Source organism: Lissotriton helveticus, chromosome 6 (genome assembly GCF_964261635.1).
Source record: "Lissotriton helveticus chromosome 6, aLisHel1.1, whole genome shotgun sequence".
NCBI lineage: Eukaryota > Metazoa > Chordata > Amphibia > Caudata > Salamandridae > Lissotriton > Lissotriton helveticus.
Window position 1 is genome coordinate 1,674,755,920 of NC_136067.1, and position 23,115 is coordinate 1,674,779,034.

Here is a 23,115-nt window from a genome sequence, read left to right on the forward strand (position 1 = left end):
CCCCGCCGCCGCCAGAGCCCACCTGCACGAAGGGATGAAAGAGGTAGCCGAGTGGATGACGACGAGCCGCCTGAAACTGAACTCAGACAAGACGGAGGTCCTCATCCTGGGCTCCTCGCCCTCAGCCTGGGACGACTCCTGGTGGCCCCCCGCCCTGGGCACCGCACCCAAACCGACAGACCACGCACGCAACCTGGGCTTCATCCTAGACTCCTCCCTCTCCATGACCAGGCAAGTCAACGCCGTCTCCTCGTCATGCTTCAACATCCTGCGCATGCTTCGGAAGATCTTCTGGTGGATCCCCACGGAGACCAGGAAGACCGTCACCCAGGCCCTCGTCACCAGCCGACTGGACTACGGCAACGCACTCTACGCCGGAACCACTGCCAAGACCCAGAAGAGACTCCAGCGCATCCAGAACGCCTCAGCCAGACTCATCCTCGACATCCCACGACACAGCCACATCTCCGGACACCTAAGAGACCTGCACTGGCTCCCGGTCAACAAGAGAATCACCTTCCGTCTCCTTACCCACGCACACAAAGCTCTCCACGATCAAGGCCCGAGCTACCTCAACAACCGCATCAACTTCTACGCTCCCAAACGCCACCTCCGATCTGCCAGCCTCGCCCTCGCCGCCGTCCCACGCATCCGTAGAGTCACCACAGGAGGAAGGTCCTTCTCCTACCTGGCCGCCAAGACCTGGAACTCCCTCCCGGCCGACCTGCGCCTGACCCAAGACCACCTCTCCTTCAGGAAGAAGCTCAAGACCTGGCTGTTCGAGCAGTAGCGGCACCCCCCCCCCCCCCAAGCGCCTTGAGACCCTACGGGTAGGTAGTGCGCTCTACAAATTATTTTGATTGATTGATTGATGTCCACCTCTCTGATATGCCCATGGGCCAATCTTCTTTCTTCCATAGCCAGTTTCTCCCTTGTTAAGACTTCCTCTGCTACATCCTTCCTCTCCTCTGCTTCCATCTTGAGCTTGACCATTTGCAACTTAAACTCCCTATCTACCTTCCTGTCCTCCAGCTAACTTTGGGGGCAGGCCATTGGACGATATATTGCCCCCTGGCCTGGGAGGTGGCACCACTCCTGTGGGCATGTTGCACCACTCTTCTGGGTGCTGTACCTCAATAGCTTTGTCAAGGTCATCCCTTGCCCTTCCATAACCTCCTCATCATCCTGATCATCTGCTGCTGTCAGTATTTAGTGACCATTCGCATTGGCCATCAGGGCCTCTGGAGTTCCAGTTTCCTTGTTTTCCCCTTGACTGGAAGCCGTGTCTCCTTACAGAAACTACAAGCTCAGCCACAGTATAGACATCAATGTTGGTAAGCTCAAACTCCATCCTTCCAGGTATGGTTACAGGTACAGCCAGGTAGAGTGTGGGTGAATTTGAAAAAAAAAACAGAAGAGCCAATTAAAGAGAATTCTTAAAAACCTCATATTATTTATCTGAGATTTTTAGTAATACACAAAATCACTGCCTTGCACTGCAAAAGGGAGAAGTCAGACTCATACCCAAAATTAAGCCTTGCTTGGCCCTCAGGTAGCTTGACACAAAGCAAAAAAGCAATCAGGCTTCACCTACAGGCAATGTGTGAAGTATTTATGCAGCACTTTAAACAGTAACAAAGTGAAAACACAACAGAGGAAAAATCCCAAACCACTTGAAATAAATAAATTAAAATGTATTAAATAATTTGGGACCAAAATAACAAAAATCCAATTAACAAAAACAGAGATATGGAATTTTAAAGATTCAGTTAAATATAGTGTATAACAGCACAAAGCACTATCTGTGGTTATTGCGGTACGCCGAACCGGGGCAAAGTCACAAGTTCAAGCTGACCTCGATGGAGTGTGTTCCAGCTACAGTGACCAAGTTAGGCCCACTGAACACAGTACCTTAAATCTGAGTTGTGGAGTGTTGTGAGATCTTGTGTTGAGGATGTGCCACAAACCGGTGGCTCCGGGAAGCTGTGGTCCGCTGATGCGAGTCCTGCATTGATATTGAATTGCATAGTGGCTTTTCCATGTAGTTGCTAGTTTGCAATGCAAAAACCTATTTAGAGGAGGCGTCGTGCAATGGTGATTACGAAGAGCTGCGCGGTCCTACATCTGGGATGCATCACGCAGTGGTGGCTCCGATGCAGAGCTACAAGGTGATGCATTGCAGTGCAATGGTTCTGTTGGACTGCAGGGGGCCAACTGCCAGCTATACCTTGTCATGTGCCTCAGGATACAAGCTGCCGGCACCAAATGGTTATGAAAAGAAAATGCCAACTTTCTTAAAGAAAGCGATACAAAAGGGGATGATGGACGGAGCGTTTGAGCAAATCAAACACTCACCCCCAGTCAACTGATCTGGGTTTAATCCATCACCATTCTTTAGCTCACTCGACCACCCCAGTTCAGACATGGCAATATGCAAATCAGTCTGACCCTGTGCCCCATGGGAACAGTCCAGCCCGAACTGCCATGCCATGTCTTCCCTGGACCGGAAACAAGCATCCTGGTTCCCCAGTTCCGACATGGCAATATGCAAATCAGTCTGACCCTGTGCCCCATGGGAACAGTCCAGCCCGAACTGCCATGCCATGTCTTCCCTGGACCGGAAACAAGCATCCTGGGACCGGTTTCGGATTCATAATCCTCATCAGCCAGGCTATCTTGAATCCAGTGGCCAAGTGAGGAAGGGACTCACGTCTGAGCATACCCTGCCACACTTAGGGCGAACAAAGCGATACAAAAGGGGATGATGGACGGAGCGTTTGAGCAAATCAAACACTCACCCCCAGTCAACTGATCTGGGTTTAATCCATCACCATTCTTTAGCTCACTCGGCCACCCCAGTTCAGACATGGCAATATGCAAATCAGTCTGACCCTGTGCCCCATGGGAACAGTCCAGCCCGAACTGCCATGACATGTCTTCCCTGGACCGGAAACAAGCATCCTGGTTCCCCAGTTCAGACATGGCAATATGCAAATCAGTCTGAGCCTGTGCCCCATGGGAACAGTCCAGCCCGAACTGCCATGCCATGTCTTCCCATGTCTGGACCCGGTCTGGGAAAGACATGGCTTGGTAGTTCGGACTGGACTGTTCCCATGAGACACAGGGTCAGAGCTGATTTGCATATAGCCAGTGTCTAACCCAGGGTGGTGTGGAGTGCAAAAAAACGATGGATTTAGGCCCAGATCCTTGTACTGGGGTGAATGTATGACATTGTTCTACATTCTGTCCATCAACTGTGTTTTTTGCAACTTTCTTAAAGAGGCATTTTCAGAATTGTGACTTAAAATTCAACGTTCCCATTAAAGATAGATTTAAGTTAGAATTGTTTGGACCCCAAACTCGAGATTCCTACTTGCTCCCTATTGGAAGTTGTCTATTATTAAATGTGATAAGATAACCAAATGTTATCCTATGGTAGACGTAGTCCTTGCAGTCGAGAAAAATGTATTTAAGAGTTTCTCAATACCAGGACAAGTCAACTTTGAGATGCATGTCCAACTTTTTAAATACACAGCACCTTGCCCTATTGGAGTGTTTACGGCATACCCTAGGGGTGACTTATATGTATTAAAAAGGAATGTTGAGTCCTAGCAAAAAGGTTTATCTCGCCAGGTCAAAATGGCAGTTTAAAACTGCATACACAGGCTGCAATGGCAGACCTGAGACATGTTGTAAAAGACTACTTAAATAGGTGGCACAATAAGCGTTGCAGGCCCAGTTATACCACTTAATCTTCAGGCCCTGCTTATATTTTGTACCACTTCACTAGAGACTTACAAGTAATTTAAATGTGCCAATTGGGTGTGAGCGCCTGTTACCATACTTAAGGGAGAGTGCACAACCATTTTCGCACTGGTTAGCAGTAGTAAAGTGTGCAGAGTCCTAGGGCCCCCAAAAACAAAGTCAGCAAGAACAGGAGAGAGGAAGGCAAAAAGTTAGGGAAAACCATGCCAGGAATTTCAGGTCCCACAGGGGACCTTGTTTTTTATGCAGGTTTTGTTAAAGATGCTTAATTTCCAGTACCTGAACGTGGCGAGAAACCTTCACATTGTTTCTCTTTTCACCGGCTTAAAGTTTTTTTACTTACTGTGTTACGTACTGTGCCCACCACAAATATTACTGATGCAGAGGATAATGTTAAAATTTACATATTACGTACTCAAGCAATTTCACAGAAATGGAAAAAAATTATGTGGGATCTAAATAAAGCAACGAAAATGGTTTATATTATGCTTTCTTAATATATCTGTGGTTCAAGGAAGTAATTTGCAATAGATACAATTTTTCAGTGTGTGGCTTTTATATTATACACCAGCTTACTTGTGTAGGAAACATGAAAACATCTTGCACACTTGTCCAAGATGCTCAGAGGCATTACTGGGAACCTGGCACCAAATGTTCTGGTCCTGCAGTGAATTCATTATTTATTGGGAAGAGATTTTTAATTGTCTTCACCAGTTTATTTCCCTAGAAGGACTAATATGTTCAACAAAGCTGGGGACATGAATTTGTTTTCACTGCAGTGCCTTTGGCATGTTCCCTAAAAGCAGCAAAGTAAAAATCAAAGAAGCCTTAATAGCATCAATATCTCGATGCTCATGTCCACACTAGTTGTTCCAGTAGTTTGTATACACACCCACATCAATAAACACAAAAGCACAAACTGAAACCAAAACTCGTTTTAGTGAAACATTACTACAGGTTTTTTTTTAAACTAGGCAAGGTAATGGGTTGCCTTATGGGTGATCCAAAGGTGGCCAGCAATGTTAGGACCTAAGCTGCCCACCCGCCTGATTAGCCACTGAGCACCACTCTTATCTATGATCAGGCACTTAGACCTTCTGAGTCAGTTCACCCCAACTCTGGACAAATTCAAAATCCTGCACAGGGGCAAGAGCGTTACCAGGGAAAGACATCAGTTGAGCAGCTTACACCTTCCCTCACAACTAATAGGGCTCTGATGGTTTCCCAGCATCCTGCCATAAGAATTCCTGTGGGATTGGCATGTAGCGGCCCTTTGAGGGCTCCCTTAGGTGATTGTTCTTCTGCACCAACATGATTTTGCTCAACCCTTAACTTTACCAGGCTTAGGTGGTAACTAGCATCGGATCATCAGCTCCCCATTGCATTTCCAAGTCATATTCTGCTCCCCCTACCTGCAACCTGCTGTTTCAAGGGTCTTGTACATGTGTAAGAGAAATATGCTGGAGCCCCCATTGGACAACTGTACCCTGTCCCCTGCAATGAACCATTTTCTATGTGACTTAATCAGGAAGTTTTATTACAGGCTACAGCCCGAACTGCTGAACGGAATTACACCACATTTGGCAAAAAATTAGCGCTTCGTTCAGAAAGCGACCTTTTTTTAAATAGTGTAAATCCGTTCAGTAGTTGTAGAGAAATTCAAAAGATAAAAGTCTAAAAATCGATTTCCCATAGGAAACTTTAGCCAAGGCTACAGCCTGAACTGCTGAACAGAATTACACCACATTTGGCAAAAAGTAGTGCTTGATTCAGAAAGCCACTTTATTTTTAAATGATGTAAATCCGTTCAGTAGTTGCTGAGAAATTCAAAAAATAAAAGTTTCAATATCTGGGGCCGCGGTGGGTTCGTGCACCGTCCCGACCACGAGCATCACTGTGATTGGCTGCCACAAACACGAGCTTCACTGTGATTGGCTGCCAACACTCCAAACCAGGAAGTGTTGGCAGCCATCTTGTGACTCGGTAGAACAGAGTCACAAGAAAACAATAGAAAAAAGATTTAAAAAGTAGAAAAGGGGGCAGGGTAGAAACACCCTGACTCCCTAGGCCTGCTCAGGGGGTCCCACAAGGACCCCCAGGCCCACAAATATATATGTATATTTTTTTAAAACATCTGAATGCGTGCTGGGTGCCCGAACCTCTCAGAGACTCATGCACCTATTTAAAGACTCAGTCATAGACTCATACATACATTCTAATATCTACTTAGAGACTCTTACACCCATCTACAGACCCATACAGTCACTCACACACTCAGTCACATACCCTCTCAGAGACTTATGGACTCAGTCACTCACTCACTCATACACTCAGGAACTCAGACAAGCAATCACGAACTCACTCAGATATACAAGCAACCACTCACTCACCCTGTCAAGGCTCTTGCATCCACTCACAGACCCACCCAGACACTCACACTGCCAGTCAAAGACCTACTCAGACACTCATGCATGCACCCATTCATTCACCTACTCAGAGTCTTATGTTCTCACTCACTGACCTATTGAGACACTAATACACCTACTCGCAGTTCCACTCATTCATCTATTCACTGACCCATTCAGACACTCACACACCCATACATTCACTCACACAACCACTCATAGACCCACTCAGGGATGTATATACCCAGTTAGCTATACACTCAGAGACTCATGCACCCATGCACAGATGCACTTACAGACCCATGCACCCACTGACAGAACCACTTGGATACAGATGCTGCCATTCATAGACCCAGTGAAAGATTCAAACACTCATTCACAGGTCCACTCAGATACTCATGCACCCACTCACTCACCCATTCAAACACCCCCTTAGACACTCATCTATCCACACACAGATCCAATCAGAAGGTCATATACTTACTTAAAAATACACAAAGGTACTCATGCACCCACTTACAGATTGAGTGAGAGACTTACACAACCAATCACAGACCCATTATAACACTGATGCACCCACTCGTAGATGCAATGAGGCAGGCAAGCATTTTGTTACAGAAGTATTGATAGACTGATGCACCGTCTCAAAGATCCCCTCAAATACTTATACAGTGAATGAGAGACTTAGTGATACAGTGATGCATACAGTCACAGATCACACTGAAAAAATTATGCACTGTGTTATAGAGATAGTAAGGGAGTGGTACATGTTATTATACCGTTGTTTAGATAGTAATGTTTTTAGTGAATTGGTTATAATCCATTTCACAGTTATACGTTTTAAAAGTGGTGGTGACTATTGAATGCATGCATTTGTTTTGTTATTTCACAACGTATTCGTGTTGACCGCGGCTACTGATATCATCCCGATGCCCAGCATCACCACAAAAACGGAAAATTGGTTTAAATGGTTGTTTTTATACAAGCTCCCTACAAAAATATGACTTTAAACAGCGCAGTAATAAACCCCTAGAGTCTCAAATATTGTAAAATGGGTGAATGTGGTGGTGGTCGTTGAATGTCCGCTCACTTTAAAAATATGGACAATACAATTAAGAAATAGAATTTTTTAAAAATCTTACAAATTCACTGAAAAAAATAAAAGGATACAGGGACATTATAGTTAGGAAATAGATTTTTAAAAACCATATAAAGTCACTGACAAAAACAAATGTTACAGGGACTTTATAGTTAGGCTAACATTTCACTTGTACAAAACCAGAGAAATTCAGCAGATATAGTTAGCTGAGCTAACTATAACTCGCGCCCCTGCAATGCACTGCTTATGTCTTTACATATTACACCACTCATGACATGATCAGTGACATCACTCATGACATCTCTGATGACATCTCAAATGACATCACTGATGACATTATCCACAGAATCTCTGATGCAACAACTCTCAACCCAATATAAACTTTCATACACCCACTCCAAATTCCACTCTACCATTCTTAAAACCACTGACACAACCATACCAGTACTTACACACCCACTTACTGATTCAAAGGTCTACACACACATCCATTCAGTTACCCATACAGCCACTCATACACCACCTCACTCACTAACACAGCCACTGATATATCCACTCATACATCCATACAGCCAATCACCCACTGTCAGTCATTCATAAAGCTACTCACACACCTTCTCACTCACCTATAGGGTCAATCAGACAGACGTTTACTCACCTATACAGTTATACAAACACCCATTCATTTATTAATACAGATACTAACACATACTCACCCATATAGCCCCTCACACATGCACTCACTAACTCATACAGGCACTATCACAATCCCTTACTCACACATACATTCACTCATATACTCCAACACTCACCTATATTGCCTTTCACATATACACTTACTCACCAATTGACAACCGACACATCCATTCACTTACTGACACAATCATACACACACTCAGTCACTTATGCAACCCTTCTCGTACACACTCACTAACCCATACAACCACTGACCCACCCACTCATTCACCCATGCAGGCAGTCACACACCCTCCTTCCCAAACACACACATGCATACAGCCATACAGGTACTCAGACAACAATCAATCACCCATGCACCCGCTCATTTACCCACTCACCAAACCATACAGCCACTTAGATGTCATCTGACAGACTGATACAGACATTTAGACAACCTAGTTAGTGACTCATATATTCACTGAGACAACTTATCACTCACTTGGACAGTCAGTCATGCACCTACTGAATCACCGATACAGGCACTCATACACCCACTGATTCATCAATGCACCTTGAATTAAATATTTAACACTCATTAAGATTTTAAAAACAGTCACTGGATGATGTCATCATTGATGTCATCAGTGATGAAATTTGAGATGTCATCAGTGATGTCACTGACCATGTTGCGTGATGTAATATGTGAGGTCATAGACAGTGCATTGCGTGGGCACGAGTTATAGTTAGGGCAGATAACTATAACTGCTGAATTTCTCTAGTTTTGTACGAGTGAAATGTCAGCCTAACTATAATGTCCCTATAACCTTTATTTCAGCCATTGGCTAGCATCACTGTAAGTAACTGCATTCTGCACTTACACAAGATCACATCCATACACAAATGTTTTACTTTCAGTGCTAAGTACCATTACAGCAATGTGTTCTTTTGGATACCAAAAAATATGTTTGCTTATAGCCTGTTTTTATCTTCTTGGTGTGGGGTGAGGAAGTCCCGAACTATAACGTTTTACGAAAACCTTGGCAATACAGAAAAACCGTTGATAAAGCCAAACACCAGGCCTGTTTGCTTTGCCAATGCTTGTATAAACATCTTGTCACTTTAACCAGAAGAAGGGGATGCACAGCCTGTTTTTATGATAGATCTTGCAGGAGACAGATACTTGTTTACTTCAGAGATTCAATTATTTCCTTCGCCTTGGGCAGGCATTTTTGATTACATCAACCGCATCAAATGTTCCCGTAGCCTCTGTACATTAAACCTGAACTTTCATGACTGCCCTAACCACCAAATATGTAGGGGTTTTGAATCAGGGTTCCCGAGGGTTAAAAAAAACAGGTCTCTTAATGCTTGAAAATCATTTTGACAGCATGATGTGCCTGCAAGCTACAGAGATGCTGTCAACTCTTATGATTAATACGCTTTGTGTATTTACATAGTCACCCCAGACTAACTTCCTTTGCCTCACACTCTTGTTGTGTTATCGCAGCTGGACAGCTGGCTGGCAACTCCTCGGTTGAGATGTATCGCCAAGTGCTGCTGGCAGGCTGTCGCTGTGTGGAGCTGGACTGCTGGAAGGGGAGAACAGCCGAAGAAGAGCCGGTCATTACACACGGGTTCACCATGACAACTGAAATCTCCTTCAAGGTACTTGAACATGAGTTAAACTCTGATGCAGACTAACATATGTTTAGCTGCTGTTTTTTTTTAATATAAATCTGTGTTCTTCATAAATATGCATGAACGAGTGCACGGATGTGGACTTTTTAGGTTAATACTTGTGACCTGGGCCTGATTGGTGAATTGGGCTGCTTTTGTTATGCATTGTTCGGAAAATTAGAGATATGAAGAGTGGCATCAATATTAAACTTTTCAATCTCAGAAAATTGGATTAAAATGTGCATGCGGCTTTCCTATCTGATAAAGCTGAGAGCATATTCATAAAACAGAATGTGTTTGCAATTTGAAACACCGTGGGGCATATAAATGGAATAGTGGGGTAGTGCAGTGCAGTAAGTCACTTTGCTGCACTGTGTCACTGGGAAAGGGCAGGAATGCACCGTACTTAAGGCATACAGCACATTCCTGACCTCCCCCCTGCGCTGCCACCCTTTTGGCAGCCTAGTGCCAACGCAGGCACCCTTTCACCGTGGTGAAAGGGTGCCTGTGTTGCATGCAGAATTGATTTTGAGCAGGATGGGACACCGTCCTGTACAAAAACAATCCTGGGAGGCATTGTCCTCATTCTATGTCTGCTGCTGGATGCAGCACACTTAGAAAGAGGAGGTAATGAGGAGAATAAAAGATATTTCACCTCGTTACACCTCACCTGGGGAGGTATATCTTTTTGCGGCGTTCCCAGGTTTGCAAAGTCTTGTAAATTTAGGAATGCATCAAAAACCATGGGAAATTCAACGCAACACCCATGGAATGCTTAACAAGGGCAAAGTAATGCAATGCAGCCATTTGCGCTGCATTGAGTTACTCCAGATTTTTGGAGCCACTCAAAGCCACACACAGAGATTTACGTGCCTTCAAAACTCTGGCTTAAGGGTTACGTTGCTCTTGCATCATGTTGCGTGGTAAAAAAACGATGCAAACTAGTTCATAAATACGGCCCTGTACGTGTGCAGCATGATGGTCAGTGTTGCTAACTGTTGACTTTAAAACATTTCACTACAGTACCTTCTCAAAATGAGGCCTGTTCTATTATTGTTACATCCCATTATTTAAGCAAAGATATATCATAACGCTGCATATCAGCAATTAAAGACAAGCATATCTGCTATCACTGTAGCCCCTTCAGAGGGGGCGTTGCCCAGGTTTTCCGGCTAGGTTGTCCTTTATGGTAGGACCTTGAATCATTTGCAGAGGGATGGCCCCATCTTCAAAGCATGCTGAGATGCAAACAGTGTAATGGGACATGTAATTACTGAGCAACCATCTTTCACTTTTTCTTACCTCAATAAAATTAATTGTACACTGGTTCTTTCATATAAACCCAATTTAGCTATGTGAATAAAAATCTCTTATATGATAAACATAAATATATGAAAAATGCAATTTTAATCATTCTTAATGTGCGGTTGGAAAGGCCAAAAATAGTTGCTGTGTAATGATCAAGATATGGCTCACAATGTCAGTATTTCCCAAACTATTTCCTCAAGCAAGGCACCTCTCTGTGTGCACAAAAAAGCTTAAAGCTTTATACCACCATCCTCTAATGCAGTATTGTCTAGAAACAGGTGGCTGCGAGAAAAGATGGGTACAACATCTGAGGTTTCATTTTTATTTTTTGTATTTTATTGTTGGTATTGGATCACTGACAGAATATCATAAAGAAAAACATAATGTGGATAGAATATTGTGGCAAAAATATCGATTACCAAAATATGGAGACAGTAAGTGCAAATAAGAAAGTAGAGATTTACTATTCTTGACTCCACATCTCCATGAATTGAATATATATATATATATAGTCACGGTGCAACTATTGCGAATTATATATAGTACAACTTTGCTTATCTATAGAAACTAGCCATTTTAGAAAAATAAAGTATTGTTATCTAAACCAAACAAGACCAAAACTATAAAAGTCCAACGTACAGAAAAAATATGACATTTAAAAGGCTTCCGGCAATACTGTACATAAAACTCTATGGATGTGGTGATTTTACACAAAGTACCTCAGATCAGTCAAAATCGACAAGGCAAAGCAGCTGCAGATGAATGAAGTGTGGGAAAACACAACGATGCGTCAGTTCCTGAGTCCACAGGGAGGCAATGCGTCAGTTCTGCACTTGGGTGAAATGTTGCTTCTAATCCAGACTGTAGGGGGAAGGGATACATCGAAATCCAAGACGATTCTGATCCGAGGGTGATGCGTTGGAAAAACTTGGCGCACAGGTGTGATGCATGGAAATCCGGATGCATTGGCGGTCGATGCGGCAGCGGCAAATGGGCACTCCGTGGATTTCTTCAGCCACGGTCCTATGATGCATCAATTCTAGCAGCCGCATAGCAGGGCCTGCATCGGACTTTGGTGACATGGTGTGTTGAACTCGGATTGCTGTGGTTTCGTGTGCTGCTTACAGGCACTGCATCGATTTCTTCAGCCGCACGGGAGCGGTGTGTCAAACTTTATTCTGCACGTCATTGATGCGTCAGAAAAACAGGTGCTGGAAGGGCGATCCGTCAGTTTTGATGATTTTAAACAGGTCTTTGCAGCAGGAACAATCTCCAAGGGCCCAGAACTGGAATTGGCACCACAAGGCAGGTCAGAACTCTCTGCAGTGGAGATAATGGATGCAGCAGATGAAAGCCCTGAAACTTCTTAACAGGAGGCAAACACACACAAGCCCTTGTAGAAACTTCATAAGCAGGATACACAGCAAATATCAAGTTCTGTCCTCTCCAAAGCAGAAGCAGTAACTGAAAGCCACCCCACCAGCTCTTCTCCTTGGCAGAGGTTCCTCTTGATCCAAAATTGTTTTAAAAGTCTGGGGGTTTAGGTCCAATACTTATACCAATGTTGACCTTTGAAGTAGGCATTCTGCAATGGATTGTCTTTGTAGTGCACAAGTTCTTGTCCTGCCTGGTCTTGGCTACGAGTCCAGGCACACTGCAGGGGAAGTGGAGAAAGCATTGTGAGAGGGCAGGCAGAGTCCTATTCAGGCACAGGTAAAAACCCCTCCCACAACTCTAGCTCAGGAATGCCCATCAGCCTGGTGATGGGCCGTCACGATATGCAGGGCACACCTCAACTCCCTTTGTGTGACTGTCTATAGTGAAGGCACAGATAGGCCCCTGTTAGTATAAACTAGATGATCCTAAAGGCAGGCAGAGGCACAGAATAGTTCAACAATAAAAATGCCTACTTTGTAAAAGTGGCCTTTTCAAACACACAATTTATAAACCATCTTCACTAAAAGATGTGTTATTAAATCCAGAGCTCAGAGAGCCCATACTCCAAATCTCTAATGGTTCCCAATAGAAAGTTATACTTGTAAGATGTTACAAGGTAGCTCCAATGATAACCTATGAGAGAGGTAGTCCTTGCAACAGTGAATAAAGAATTAGCAGTATTTCCCTATTAGGACATGTAAACACACTAATACATGTCCTAACTTTCACATACACTGTAACCTGCACCATGGGGGTACCTTGGTCCTACCTTAGGGGTGCCTTACATGTAGTAAAAGGGAACGTTAGGGTCTGTCAAGTGGGTGCACCTGCCAGGTCGACATGGTAGTTAAAATCTGAACTCACAGACACTGCGTTGGCCGGCCTGAGACAGGTTTATGGGGCTACTCATGTGGGTGGCACAACCATTGCTACAGGCCCACTAGTAGCATTGGATTTAAATGCCATGGGACACACAGTGCACTTTACTAGGGACTTATCAGTAAATCAAATATGCCAATCATTGAGAAGCAATCCGAATTGCTATTTACACAGACAGCATACGTACTTTAGCACTGATTAGCAGTGGTAAAGTGCCCAGAGTCCTAAAACCAACACAAACAAGGGCATAAAAAACTAGGAAGCAAAAGGCAAAACATCAGGGAATAAACCTGCAAAAAGGTCCAGGTCCAACATGGAGACATAGAATTACTACAATACATGCAGTCAGACTCCATCAGTCCCTCAATTGAGGACATACCTTGGATTTTAAGAGACTGAGCTTGTTATTGCTAGCTTAAGTTAAACATAAATATAAAACCCAAATGTTTATAGGTCAAAGCCCATTATAAAGTAGAACTATTCCGCTGTCAAACAATCGTGGCATCCGTGTGTTTGCATGTTTTCTTAGTTTTTAATTTCTGAATCATATACTTTCCATCAGAATGTTAAGCAGTGCTCAGGAGTCAGGTATATTGGGTTAAGAGCAAGTCTTCTAATGGAGTAATGGAGAGGTCCTGATAAGGTTATTGCCTCACAAATCTATCAAACATGGTCAGGCTGTCAATGGTGAGTGGAATCCTCATTGCATTTTAAAGCACTGAATCACTTCATGATGTGAAATGTGTCCTGGTAGTGATATTGAGAGAGTAATCAGCTAATTTTGAAGAGATGTTTAATCTGTGCTCTTTCAAAGTCTGATGAACTGAGTAGGTTGCTTATAGACTGGCTTGGGTACTTCAAGAGACTTGATCTACTTACTTTAAACTTTTCCTTTGAGGTTCACACAGTTAAACCTAAATTGCATGATTCACTTGGTTACAATTAGGGAATAGCCAGGGATGTGATATGGAGCAGAGGTTTGCAGGTAATATGGACATTTTCACACATGGGCTGTAAAAATAATGTAATAGGAACAATGAGGGGAAAATCAAATCACATTATTAGTTTACAATGGTGAAGGAGAATCAATGTAAAATGTCTTTGCTATGCCAGGTTGGTATCCAGCGTCTGAAAATGACATCAAATGAAGACCTAGGGTTTGAAATTATCATAAAAGCAAAGCTATCAAAGATACAATGCCATTTCAGAGAGCAAGACATTGATTACATTTATTAGGGGAGGACTGGGTTGTAGTCCCTGCACTAACTCAGAATCAATGTGATTTTGATAAAATCACCTTTTTCCCCATTCATCTCAAATTGTAATTGTGAATACCTTAACCCCTTAACTGCTGGCCCTTCTCCACCCCCCCCACCCTCCCAGTGCTGAGCCCTTTTTTGTATATTTGGGGTCGTTTGTGCTAAGGCCCAGGTAACCTTTTGTCCACATAAGGTATCCAGGTCAAATTTGCTTCCTTTTCTTCCAACATCCTGAGGATTGTAAAGGTACCCAAGGTTTGTGAATTCCCTTGGATGGGACTGAGAAATTAGCCAAAATAAGTTACATTCAGTGGGGGGTTTTGAGAAATTGGAAAAAAGTGCTGCAGAAGAAAGTGACTGTTTTTTCCCTTCAAATGGTATCAAGAAAGCGTTTGCGGTAATAAAATCACCATCGTTCCAGCTTTCAGAAAAAGGCCGACTTTTGTTAGGAACCATCATTTTCTACACAGTTTTTGGCATTTTAGTGGGACATAGCCTATTTTTACAATATGTTGTGCTTTAAACCTCCTTCAAGTTAGTGCTAGAAATTGATGTAAAAACAATAATGGATCCCAGAAAGCCATATATTCATGGAAAGTAGAAAACATTCCGAATTCAGCAAGGGGTCCTTTCTGTAGATCCGTCAAGGTTTTCCTATAGAAAGTAACAGTTGAAAATGAAACATATTGAAGAGTTGAAAAAAACAAATATTTGTGCCTACAATTTCACCTGTACCTTCTTCTAAGTATGGCAGATTTTTAAAAGCAAATACCTTTATGTCCACTGGGACTTATAGTTGCAGAGGTATATAGGACTTATAGGTTCAGCAAGAACCCGAAGTGCCCAAAGCCAATAACTTAGCTGCGCCTTGCTATGGTTTTGTATGGTGTCCCGGGTACACAGCAGTTTACTTAGTAAAATATGAAGAGTGATCAATAGGTATCAAGGAAGATTATGTATTTCCGAAATGGGAACAACCTATTACGTTTAGAAGCATTGGTTATTTGCACAACTCCGTTAATATGGGTACCTATACCAGCATGTGAATTAGTGGGCATTTTTATAAATTAATTCTTTTTTACACATTGTCTTGCATTTGGGAGGGAGAAATGCATAGAAAGGTATTTGGCAATAACACCTATTCTACTGTTCTGCGTTCCCATGAGTCTCCAGATAAAAATGATACCTCACTTGTGTGGGTAGGCATAGTGCCCGCGACAGGACATGGCCCAAAACACAATGTGGGCACATCTTTCTTTCCATTGAAAAATGGCACTTTTGTTTGCAGTGTGCCTAGCTGTGGTTTTTGGGCCCTAGCTCAGCTGGCACCTAGGGAAACCTAGCAACGCAGTACATTTTTTAAAACGAGACACCCAGGAAAATCCATAATGGGGAAACTTGTGTGGCTTTCACCAGGTTCTGTTACCCAGAATCCATTGCAAACCTCAAACTTTGTAAACAAAAACACATTTTCTCACATTTCTGTGACGGAAAGTTCTGGAATCTGCATGGATACACAAACTTCCACCCATCCCGCATTTTACTGAATCTCTCGATAAAAATAGTACCTCACTTGTGTGGGTGGGTGAAGAGATCCAGATTAGAATAAGTATTCAGCACGTTGTAGGATATATTAAGATGATTTATTTGTAAGCTGAGATAGACAGGATAAAAGCCCACGCCAACCGCTGCACAAGAATCCAGGAATACTGAGACACAGGATTCCAAGTTCCTGTGCATGCGGCGAGGCGAGCGCGAGTATAAGCACGAGGATACAACACATCCCCCTTACTAGAAAAGAAAAAAAAACAAATACAACAACATATAATTTTTACAAGCAATACAATGAATGAAATCATATAACAGTTTGATGAGGTGGAAATCATTTACCCACATTGTAGTCTTTGAGCCAAACAGGAGGTTTCCTCAAACGGGGGTTACATACATTGCGGGAGTAAACGGGAACAGGCAGAAGTGGATGTGAGGTGGTAGGAAGATGACACGAATTGGAAGAATGAGAAATTCCTGACTGATTGGGAGGAAAAGAACTGCTAAGAAGAGACGGAACTTTGACAACCTTTGAGAGGCTCCAGACATTACCGTCTGACAATTCCACAACTTGCCTTCCCACTCTAACCACTAACATAGGGTCGGAGAAATGTGACGCACCCGATCTGATAAAACCAGACTTTCTCACGCGTACCCAATCTCCAACTTTGCAAGGATTATTGGTATTAACATGAACCACAGGATCATTGCGTTTCCTAAACCTACCATTGACAAGATCTCTCATCCAGGGCTGGCTCATGTTACACACACCCTTCCTCCCCCGCATTTTCTCAAAAGGAGACAACTCACCATCGGACTTTGGAGTATTCCTATAACTCCACAAGAGTTTTCTAACAGCATTGTAGCAATTCTCACCATTGCACAGAGCAAGTTGTATACCTTCTTTGAGTACCCTAATCCATCTTTCTACCATGCCGTTGCCCTGGGGATAATACACAGAAGAGCGTTTGTGTAAAATACCATGGTTGCAACAAAAGGATTTCATCTCCACAGAGGTGAACTGTGTGCCATTATCAGAAAGAATGGAAGTAGGGAAACCTTCTTTTTCAAAAATTGAATTAAGGAAGTCGATAACTACCCTAGAAGACACATGAGGAACAAATGTTACCTCGGGCCAACTGGAGAACTGGTCTATCAAAACAATGGCATAGACTGGACTATGACCTAAAGACATCGGACCAGCAATGTCTATAGAAACACACTCCCAGGGTTTAGAAGGCCTCGAGACTGAATCATGTTGGTATTTTATGGGTTTTTGTGATTTATCACTCATACAACATTCAACACAAGATCTTACTCTTTCCTCAATCAACCTGTCGACCCCCGGCCACCAAAATTCACTTCTTATCCTCCTCTTCATACTGGACATGCCCGGGTGACCATCATGTGCCATGTCTAGGATGGTGTTCCTCAAACCGTGTGGTACGACCAAAAGGAAACCTCTCAACAAAGTTTCACCCTGGATGGATAGTTCTTGAGCTACATGGAAGTACGGCAAAATACTAGAAGATAGACTGTTCTTAGAAGGCCAACCATCTCTAACGAAAGACAGCACATCCAAGCGATCCTCACCACAAGCCGACACCCAATCATCTTCACGAATGCAACCATTGGACACCTCACAAATTGATACAACTTTATCAGGATCATCATCAGGGGCAACTTGATTATCATCTTCTATAGGTAGTCTAGAGAGGAAATCAGCTAGGACGTTTTTAGCTCCTGGAATGTATTCAACTGTAAAATGAAAATCTTGCAATTTGTACTGCCATCTGGCAATCCTAGAAGTGGCTTTACTACAACCTTTAGTTGTGAAAAGCTCCACAAGGGGACGATGATCAGAGCGAACAACAAAATCTGTGCCATATACATATCTGCGAAAATATTCAATTCCCCACCAGCAAGCCAAAGTCTCTTTTTCTAAGGTGGAATACCTCATTTCTGCGCCACGTAACGGTCTTGATGCAAAAGCAATGGTAACTAAACCACTACTTTGCTTCTGCATCAGCACCGCTCCAATTCCAACATTGCTTGCATCAGTGACAATAAATGATTTACAATTGGTGTCAAACGGGGATAATGCAGGAGCAGAAATAATACATTTCTTTACAAATTTAAATTGATCTTTACAATTGTCATCCCAAATGAATTGTTGTTGTTTTTTCATCAAATTTCGCAAGTGAGAAGTTTTATCAGAAAAAGAAGGAATAAACTTTGCATAATATTCGGCTAAACCGAGAAAGGATCTGAGCTGATCCTTGTTGACTGGTTCGGGAGCATTCTCAATAGCTTTAATTAAACTCAATTTGGGAGAAATACCCTCTTTGCTGATGGAATGACCAAGGTAATCTACAGAGTTTTTTCCAAATTTACATTTTTCTTTGGTAAGGGTAAGACTGTTGTCTTGTAAAATGGATAGAACCTTAAATAAAATTTCCGAATGTTCACATTCATCTTTACCGAACACCAGTATGTCGTCCTGGAAATACAACACATTAGAAACATTTTTGAACATGTTATGCATGACTCGCTGAAACACTGAGGATGCGGACACTAAGCCAAAAGGCATTCTCTTATATCTGTATGCACCCTCAGTGGTTATAAAAGATGTAAGATATTTACTGTCCTCGTGAAGGGCTATCTGGTGATATGCGTTAGATAAATCCAATGTGGTGAAGATAGACGCATCCTTAAGTTTAGAGAACATTTCTCCAATATTGGGTAGAGGATGTCTGTCGACCCACACACTGGAATTTAAATCGCGCATATCAACACAGAGGCGAATTTTCCCATTAGGTTTATGTGCCACAACTACAGGGGAAAGCCACTCAGAGGATTCAATTTCCTCAATCACATCCAGGTCACATAATCTCTGAAGTTCTTTCTTAACAGATTCTCTCAAAGCTAAGGGAATATTGCGTACCTTATGTACTTTGGGAACAGCATTGTGTTTAAGGATTATTTTATGTTTAAAGTTTTTTAACATACCCAAATTGGAGGAAAAAACCTGCGGAAAAAGTGTTTCCCATTTGTTTTCAGAAGACACATCAACAGAATTGATAAAATCAGAATACCCCAGAACTTGATCGGGATGATTGGGATCGAGTTTCATCATTAACTCTCTTTGTTGTGGCCAACCCAGTAAACACGACCCATCTTTGGCAACATATACTTTAGCAGGAATCGACTTGCCCTTAAATGATAAAGTGGAATGAAAATACCCAAATACTTCAATAGGTTTTTTACCATAACCACGTAGCCTTATGTCAGAGGGAAATAAGGATATAACATCGGGAAATTCTTTTAACAAAACATCGTCACCAATCAAGGTGTACTTTGCACCAGAGTCTGCCATGACTTTTATAGATTTTGATCCGATTTGAAGCATGCAAAATGGTGAGTCCTTTTTTTCTTCTCCTACTTCGTATACGGTGCATACATCATCATATACTTCATCATCCATGTCTACAGATTGAATTTGGGAAAATCTGGGGCGTCTAGAATCCGAAGAAAAGTTCTTTGACTTGTTGCGATTTCTGCACATCCTCGCAAAATGACCTCTAGATTTACAATAGTTGCAGAATTATCCTATAGCTGGACACCTTTTATCCATTGCGACATGTCCTGAAAAACCGCATTTGAAGCAAGCTACTTCCTTCCTGAAACCTTGATACGATGTAGAAGGAAGTACAGGTCTATTAAAAGTAGATTCAATTGGACTTTTCTTGACAGTTTGAACCACAGATACGTTGGGTTTATCTAGTACTAAATCTTTTGGGTTTTTTTCGGACAATTCTTTGATGCCTAACTTCATGTCTTCAAATCAGTGTGCAATATCAAGGGCTTTTGAAAGAGATAAATCCTTCGCATCGAGTAATTTTTCTTGGAGTTTTACATCAGAAACGTTATGTACGAGCTGGTCTCTCACCATTTGATCATGAAATTGTTGGTAGTTACACTTGGCAGCCAGAATTCTCAAATCTTTGACGAACGAATCAATGGGTTCAACAGGAAGTTGTTGTCTGCTTAGAAACTTATGGCGAGCTACAACTTCGTTGACTTTCTTAATGTATTGTTTATCTAGCTGCATGATGGCATTTTCATAAACGTCAGTCTCTTCCTCAGAAGAATTGTCAAAAGTTATAGGAGGAAGATGAGAAAGGACTTGTCTTCCTTCAGCACCCAGAGAATGTTTGAGAATTGCGAGTTTTCGTTTGTCTGTGTAATTTTCGCCACCTATAGCTTCAAGGTAAGCTTCGAACCCTTCACGCCACTGTTTCCACTCTAATGGAGGTTCACCTGGACATGCCAGAAAAGGTGGTGGAGCATTAAAACTCTCCATTATAAATGACACAGAGATTTTTCAGGGACAATGTAAAGGCATAAATAAGAAAAATAGCCTGAATTGTAAGTGATTCCCTTGTAATTATAATTATTGTGAGGAAACAGTTGTCCTTTGTTGATCAGATTAAGAGTTTGCTGGAAGGAAGCTTTATGATGTCACAGAAGCGAGAAGCCTGAGAAATTGGAGCTTACTAGTGCTGACGCTGCCTTTATGATGTAGCTCGAGCGTGGAACACAGAGTTTGCTTGTGCTGACGCAGCCTTTGTTTTTGCCTTTGATGCTGCTTGTACTGACGCTGCCTTTGTGACGTGAAATTGAAGAGCGAGCTTGTGCGCGTGCGCTGGATTGCTCGAGACGTGAAGTTTCAGGCGCGTGGAGGTGCGCATGCGTTTATTTAATATGGCAAAAACGAAGGAAAGTGGAATTAAAGTTTTAAATTCTCACCGCTTTAGTAAGAAGAGCGGGATTTTCGCGATGACTGGGGCCTTTTGACGACGAAGCTTCGGTGAGGTGCGTGGTGGAGGTTGCGCTCAGAGCTTCAGTAACGGTAATCTTGTCCGGTGATCCCGGGGCTGTGGGCTCCTAAAATTGCATGAGTTCACTTCTCCGACGTCGCCAGTGAAGAGATCCAGATTAGAATAAGTATTCAGCACGTTGTAGGATATATTAAGATGATTTATTTGTAAGCTGAGATAGACAGGATAAAAGCCCACGCCAACCGCTGCACAAGAATCCAGGAATACCGAGACACAGGATTCCAAGTTCCTGTGCATGCGGCGAGGCGAGCGCGAGTATAAGCACGAGGATACAACAGTGGGCCAAGTGCCTGCGGCAGGGAAGGGCCCAAACGTATTGTGGAGACATCAAAATTACCTTAAACAAAACAACCTGGTTTTGCGGGGGGGCACCTAGGTTTTGGTCCCAGGCTCGGGGCCATCTAAGGAATCCTACCAAACCAACACATTTCTGAAAAAAAGACATCCAGGGGAGTGCAGGGAGATATTGCTTGCATGGACCCCCAATGCTTTCCTACCCAGCATCCCCGGCAAACCTCAAATTTAGCTGAAAAAAAATCACATTTTACACATATTTCTGTGTGAGATCACCATGCCGGCAAAAATGTCCTACCACACAGCGTTCCTCTCAGTTTCCCGAGTAAAAGATACCTCACTTGTGTGAGTGGAGCAAGGGCCTGTGACTGGTAAGGGCCAAAACCATAGGGATAAGGGTATAGTACGGCGACTGCTAAGCGCTAAATTTAAAAAAAAAAGTTTTTCGCCAGTTCTGCATTAGACACTCACAATGGAGCATATGACCACACCAGCCCTTGTAAGGTATTTAACCATGTGGCCATAGCTCAATGTGATCTTATTAACTGTTTTTCCTTGCATATTTAACAGTTCTATCTTATATTTCTTATCTATCAATGATGTTATCGGACATTTATACCAGCTGCCTAAAACAGGTGTCTAACTTTTCTACCATTGTGTACTTTGGCTGGCTCTTCTGAAATTCTGACGTCATTATTAGAGCTTGAAGATTGCTTGTGTTTGTTGACTGCACCGTCTCCACAAAACGCAGATAGATTGAATCTTACATTTTCAGGACTGCTTGTTCTTGTATCCGCACCTCAATGTACCCTGTGAGTTCGAAAAGGTGGTTTGCAGTATATTTCTAAACATAGAAAAAAGAAAATGATAACATTAGATATTTTAGTAAATATGACATGTCAGGTACCTGCATATCACGTTGGAACGTATGCTTGTGAATGGGTTGCTTAAATAACCCATCTTGCATGCATATGCAAGTAGCAGAAATAGAAAATCTACCCCTGTGGGTTGCATTATACATTTGGGGTGCATTTACAATTTGTTGAGTATTCTCAATGAATCCTAGTGGTAATGCTGGAAATGTAAGGCGAACAAAGCAAACACAAGGAGATGATGGACGGAGCACTGAAACTTTTCAGACACTCACCCCCAGTCACAGATCTGGGTTGAATCTATCATCGTTCTTTAGCTCACTTTGCCACCCCAGTTTGGACCCAGCTATATGCAAATCAGGCTTGACCCCGTTCCTTATGGAAACACTCCAGCCCAAACTGCCTAGCCAGGTCTTCCCTGGACCGGAAACAAGCATCCTGGGACCGGTTTCGGGGTAAGACCCCTCATCAGCAAGGCTAGCTCGAATCCAGTGGCAAAACAAGCAAGGCAGGCATACATTTTCTGGAGAAAAATGTTGTAATTTTCCATTAGATTGTATATATTCAATTTACAAAGGATACAGAAAAAAAGTGTTCTTATTCTTTTCCTTATTCTTTTTCTTATTCTTATTCTAAACATTGGGTTGTTTGTTGAGAGGGATAGATGCCCCACTCAAATAGTGAACACCATACTTGTCAGGGTGAACCAAAATAATCACTAAATAAACCTGTGCTTAACCCTCTGGTGGCTTGGCAAAAAACAGTCAGGCTTAACTTAGAGGCTATGTTCAAAGTAGCCCTCAAACAGAAATAAGGTAAAAACATAACACAAGAAAAATACCAAACCATTTTAGAAAATAATGTATTTTTTTCTGAATAAATTTACACCAAAACAAAAATCCAATCAGTAGAACCGGAGCTGTTATTTTTTCAAACTTTCTAGGTGAAAATAGCACCTAAAAGCACAAAATACCCCTGGCAGTTATCTGGTCA

General features: G+C 42.5%; 1 protein-coding gene across 2 annotated transcripts in view; it reads left to right on the forward strand.

Annotated features, from left to right (window-relative positions):
• PLCB1 (phospholipase C beta 1) overlaps positions 1-23,115 on the forward strand; it is a 2,228,480-nt gene that overhangs the window by 1,421,807 nt on the left and 783,558 nt on the right. For both annotated transcript variants that reach the window (XM_078649524.1, XM_078649525.1), the window contains exon 11: positions 9,455-9,612. In XM_078649524.1, the coding sequence (XP_078505650.1) occupies positions 9,455-9,612 (158 nt within the window). The remainder of the gene's footprint in view (positions 1-9,454; positions 9,613-23,115) is intronic.